This window comes from Cyprinodon tularosa, unplaced genomic scaffold (assembly GCF_016077235.1).
Source record: "Cyprinodon tularosa strain WSP-4 unplaced genomic scaffold, ASM1607723v1 ctg97, whole genome shotgun sequence".
In the NCBI taxonomy this organism is placed as follows: Eukaryota; Metazoa; Chordata; class Actinopteri; order Cyprinodontiformes; family Cyprinodontidae; genus Cyprinodon; species Cyprinodon tularosa.
Window position 1 is genome coordinate 1524653 of NW_024039751.1, and position 5786 is coordinate 1530438.

The window sequence follows — 5786 nt, forward strand, 5'->3', positions numbered from 1 at the left end:
TCAATAAGTTCCATAACTAAAATCACTAATCACATCACTAATAAATCTTATTGATTAATAAATTGCTTTAACACTAGAAATACCAGGATTTTTCCGCCTACCTAGAACTTCCAGGGAGGGGTCAATTGTCCCGGCGGCTTTTCCCGAATACACTAATCACTCATTTTGTCATGGTAATGAGGCTGTTATGGGCCGTGTGTGGGGTGAGGGGTGAGGGGGTCACACCTCACAGTGGTAACAGCCAAGACAAACAGGGACAGACAGCTTCTCCCCAGTGTGTTACAGTACAGTTTTTCTCCCTTGGTTTGGCTCATTTCTTGAAATTGAGATGTCATTCTCAAAACATGGACAAATCCCAAAACTAATTTGCAGTTCCTCACAACAGAATGGCATTTATCAAAACTTTCATCAAATTTCAAATGCTTTTGTATATGTCTCAATCATTTAGTACATCCTTGCAAATGGTTATGTACAAGTAAGAGTAATAAAGATAATTGTGCAAAGAACATTCTATGAGTTGCAAAAAAATGTGCAAAAAAACATCCTAGGTCAGTTGAGGCAGACAAGATTAACATGACCAGGAAAGAGTGTTGACAGATACATTTATGATATAATATAGAGATATAGAAGTAAAAGAAATGAGACATAATTCAAGTCAGTATTTCCATAGTGTAATCAATAGTTCCATAGTGCAGTGATTGAAAGCTCAAGCCATTGTCTGAATTTTTCCAGAGTCCCTCTTGTCCCTCTTTTCAGTCTCTGACACTGTTGAATTGTTCATAAAATGTAATATTGTCAAAAGTGATTGGAATCTGTTGTGGGGCATCACATCAGCAACTGGGGAGTTCCGCGTATCTGCCTCCCAATACATACGGGTTCCAGCCATTTGGACCAAGCCCAACCTCAGGTACATGCCCAACATTTTCTGTATTTCCTTGATTGTGGCGTTCACAGATCTTCCATTACTTTGAACGCTGTACTCATTTGTATGGGTTGCCAGAGCTTGAATCATGTCTTCTGAGACAAACTTTTCAAAGTACTGCAGCGGTGTGTGGAGGACAGTTGCATCATCTGTGAGAGCTGGAGCAGAAAAATCAGTATTGGGACTGATGAAATCCTTTTTTTGCCAGCGATATCTGTCACGGGGCTTGATGTGTTAATTTGATTGGGGCTCAATGTCCAATGTCCTGGCTGTGCAGTCAGTGGGTTCCTGGTTTTCTTTGTCCACACAGGCATTGTTATCTGACTCCTCATCACTCGCATAAGTGTCTTCAAACTCTATGTCCACATCACTCTCTCCATTTTGGACGTGTGAATCTCCCATGTGAACATGACGAGTCATATGACTGCAACCAGATAATGGTTGAATTAACGTGTGAATCTCCCACGCCATGTAACCATAACGACTCATGTGAATGCAACCTGGCAATTGTTAGATGGATAAATACCAGTGCATGTGGACTACTGCTTCATTTCCCTCAAGAATTTTGTGGTGAAAGAAGCTCCTCTCCAAGGAACGAAGATGCAGAGATACAGCACTCAACAGGCATTGGAGATGATCCTGAATGGAGCTGACCCTTGCGAATCGGATGGAGAAGACATCAATCTCCAGGTGGATTCAGACTCCGAGCTGTCTCAGTTGTCTTCAGGTAATATTTCTTTTCATATTATTTCCCATTTTACATTTCATTTCAGTGAGGGAGTAAATCACCTCAGAACTAGTATTTTTTTTTACTAGAAATAAGAACCTAAAAACTAGACTATTTTGACATGTTTTAAGACATTTGCCAATGGGGCAAGCTTCTTTGCTAGCTAAGATTTTTTACTAGCTTGATTTACTCATTTCAAGCAAATGTTGTTTGCCTAGCAAATTTTGCCAAGCAAATTTGGCTAGGAAATATTGCTAACCTAGTAAAAAAAAAAAAGCTTGCCCCATCGGCAAATTTCTTAAAACAAGTAAAAATAGTCTAATTTGAGGTTTTTATTTCTAGTTGAAAAATACTAGTTCCAAGGTGATTTTTACTACATTACTTGAAACTAGAAAAATAAACAATGTTTGCTGTGATTAGCTTCTATACTTGCATTTGTGATAGCATTTGAATTTCCCATTGCTCATAATTAAATTTTTTTCACGCTACAGATGAGGAGAGTGCTCCCCAACCAACGAAGAGAGCTCGGCTGGCGACTGATGTGACAGAGACTGCAAAAGATGGCACAGTATGGCATGAAGAACAGGTGGGAACGGGTCCACATTTCACCCCACCATCGCCATACAGCGCAGATGGAGAGCCAACAGCTAAAGCCAGGAGGTCAATCACAAGTCGCCTTCAGAGCTTCCTTTGTTTCATCACTCTGGACATGCTTGGCATCATTCGAGACTGTACAATTCAACATGCGAAGCAAACTGAGCATGTGCATTGGTTCATGGGCATACCTGAACTAATGGCATTTATTTCCATCACCATCATGAGGGGAATCTTCAAGGTGCCATCACTGCCTGACTGTTGGTCGAAAAACCTGGGAAGCCCACACATCATCGAAACCATGACCCGAGGCCGTTTCCAAAACATCATGCATCACCTGCGTTTTGATGACAGAGACACCCGCAGCGAGCGAGTACAGACTGATAGGTTTGCTGCAATTTCAAACATATGGGGATTGTTTGTCACCAACTGCATCACATCCTACATTCCTGGTCAAGACATCACTATTGACGAACAACTTTTCCCGTGCAAGACTCGCTGCTGTTTCCTACAGTACATTGCAACTAAACCAGACAAGTTTGGTATCAAGTTTTGGGTGGCATGTGACTTGAAAACCAAATACGTCTGCAACATCCTCCCATATCTTGGCAAGGACCCCACTCGGCCTCGTGGGGAGAGAGTGTCTGAGAGTGTAGTTATGAGGTTGATGGAACCATTCTTGGACAAGGGCAGAAATGTTACCACAGACAATTTCTTTACATCACTGTCACTTGCAAAACGCCTATTCAGCCGGAACACAACCATCCTCGGCACAGTCAACAGGATTCGCCAAGAAATCCCACCGTCAACTCGACAGATGCACCGCAATGAATTTACCACCCAGGTATTTTCATCCACTGGTGCCACACTGACTGTGTATGCACCCAAGCGGAAGAAGACTGTGTATGATCTCAGCAGCATGCACAGCACGATTGAGACACAGAAAACCACCAAAAAGAAGCCAAACACCATCACACTCTACAACACAACAAAGTGCGGCGTCGATGTAATGGACCAGATGGTGCAGGAATACACTGTCCGTGCAGCAACAAGGCGCTGGCCAGTAGCAGTGTTCTACAACATGATAGACATTGCAGCACTGAATGCCCACGTGCTCTATCAATTATGCACCGGGAGAAAGGAAAGACGGGTGGATTTCCTGTTTGAACTGGCAAGAGAGTTGGCTCACTCCCACATGGGTATGAAAAAGGCCCAAAAGGAGCAATTGCTTCGGCAACAACCCTCCACACCACAACTCGGACAAAGAGCCAAGTGTCAGGCTAAAATCAAATGCAAGGACAATCGTGCAAAAGTGCGCTGTGAAAAGTGTTACAAATACACATGTGGGAAATGCTGAAAGGAGCAATGGCAGTGCCAGAATTGTTAGTGACTGCTCAAACGTATTTCACTCATTTGCATTCTTTGTAAATATGCTTTTTTTCTTTGTAATTCCTTTTTCTTCTATTTTTGGCACACAAAAATAAGTTACTTATGCCACAACCTTCCACACGAAAACTGGGAAAACAGTTGCTTTTGCATTCATTGTAAATATGTTTTGTTTTGTATTTTTTTAACAATAAATGTTTAGAGTTTTGATCCCCAATTCTCGTTGATCCTGATGATTCACTGCGTAAAAATCCACTAAATCTATACTAAAAGCTTGCCTTGGCCAAGTTGAGCCTGTGTAGCCTCCCCACACAGGCTCAAGCGACTCTGTGACTCAAGTGACAGCTATGAGCTGCTAACAGCCACATTTCCACAACAAAAGGAGTGTCCGCAGGAGGTCCAAAGGGACAAATGACCCTCTTGTAGGGCTTTTAGGTAAAAAGGACAATTGACCCCTCCGTAGGAGTTCTAGTGTTAAAAGCTTTTGAGATTTCAAATAGTGAAACTGCTAATCACATACACGTAACAGAAACTTTTGGGGAAAAATCTTTATTTGCTTTGCAACACAAGCAGTATGTCAGCCAATTAAAAAAGAAGTCACTGAATATATTTAGCAGTTTAAAACACCTGATGAAGATAACTTCTTGAGGTAAGGGCTGAGCATCAGAAAGGGGAAAAAAGATTATTTAAGAGTTGTAACATGGTGCCAAAAGATGTGGTCTGAGTTTTCCACAAGCAACTATTCTCTCTGCTTTACAGAGAATGGACCGGGAAAACATTCTGTGAGCAACAGCTAGGAGGACAAAAACAACATATTGGGGTCAGATGTCAGATGAGAATGGACAGAGTCCTTCAATTTGTAGAGTGTCTTCAGTAACCACTGACTAAAACCAAGTTGGAAGAATACCACCACTAAACAAAAAACACCAAAGCAACAAACCGCACCGGGTGCCCGACCCATCAAAAAAAAACAATGTTACAGTTCATAAAGGCTCACAAACATTGGACAACAAATAACAAATGGTAGAAGAAATTTTACCTAGTGCAGTTGTTTATTCAAAAATTATTGTGTACTGTTGATCCATATAGACATTAAAATTTCAGCTGCAGTATGTTGATTGGAGGCGTCAAACTCCAGAGTCAAACCTAGCATGCCATTTTGCACTTCTACATGTACAGATTCTGGCAACAGAAGTTGAATATGTAATGAAGTTTGGTTGTTCCTGCGCCTCATTTTAGGGTTTCAGAACAAAGATTCCCAAGGTCTGAAGCTTGACTCCTGTGTTTAGATGGTAGGCTCATAACTTTGTGTAAACATCATAAAGGCAACAATCCAACTAAATAGTATCAGGGTCTCAAGATGGTGGTGTTGGTATCATGTCCTGGGGTATATCTTTCTTGCCAAAAATGTGGAACTCTTAGTACCAACCTGGCATTAATTATGTACCTATCTACAATTGCTGACTGCATCCTTTCCTTTATGTTCATTAATGACCATCTTCTAAAGCAGCCATGTCCAATGTTGGTCGAGCCATGTCCAATGTTGGTCGTTGATCGAGTTTTGCTTTCCTACAAGTCACAATCTATCTCTGCCACAGCTGTGCTGATTCTATTAGTTATTAATAGAAATCTAATATCCTGAAGCAAGAACGACTCTAAAACCTGCAGGACAGCGGCCCTTGAGGACCATTTTTGGACATGCCTATTCTAAATTGTTATTTTGATAAATGTTATAATTAGAGTGAATCATGCTATGTCTATAGCTATGCTGCTGTAGGCCAGCATTTCATCATTATGCTTCACTTTATTTTCTTTCCAATTTTGCAGTATTTGTTAGTTCAACACCTAACTTTATGCTCTCTCTGAACACCCTGGAGGGAAATAACTAAGCTGCTGCCATCAACACAGTCAGCACCTTAGATTGTCAATGAGTTGGACCCAATTTTAAGTGCTTTGTCCTGTTTCTCTCCTAGAAAAATTAATGGGGTGAGCTTTTAGTGTGGCTAACTCGTTGGACCCCCAGTCAGCCTCGGCAGATGCTTGCTAGTGCTTGGCTTATGACTTAAAACTCTAATTTGTCAGGCTCAGAACAAAATTACCCAGTATTCGAAAGACAGTGAGGTTTATTAAAATGTTTCTTTAAGATGTAGCTGCAGA

At 41.2% G+C, this 5786-nt stretch overlaps 1 protein-coding gene across 1 annotated transcript; it reads left to right on the plus strand.

The window, feature by feature from the left end:
* The first annotated feature begins 408 nt into the window (after positions 1 to 408).
* Positions 409 to 3600, plus strand: LOC119776931. The gene is made up of 2 exons (XM_038275588.1): positions 409 to 1649; positions 2141 to 3600. The coding sequence occupies exons 1-2, from the start codon at positions 1523 to 1525 to the stop codon at positions 3598 to 3600; spliced, it is 1587 nt and encodes a 528-aa protein (XP_038131516.1). The 5' UTR covers positions 409 to 1522.
* Positions 3601 to 5786: the final 2186 nt, after the last annotated feature.

Coding starts and splice junctions, on each gene's coding strand:
- LOC119776931 (XM_038275588.1), top strand. CDS start 1,523: ATGCAGAGATACAGCACTCAACAGGCATTGGAGATGATCCTGAATGGA. Junction 1,650..2,140: donor GCTGTCTCAGTTGTCTTCAG/GTAATATTTCTT, acceptor TTCACGCTACAG/ATGAGGAGAGTGCTCCCCAA.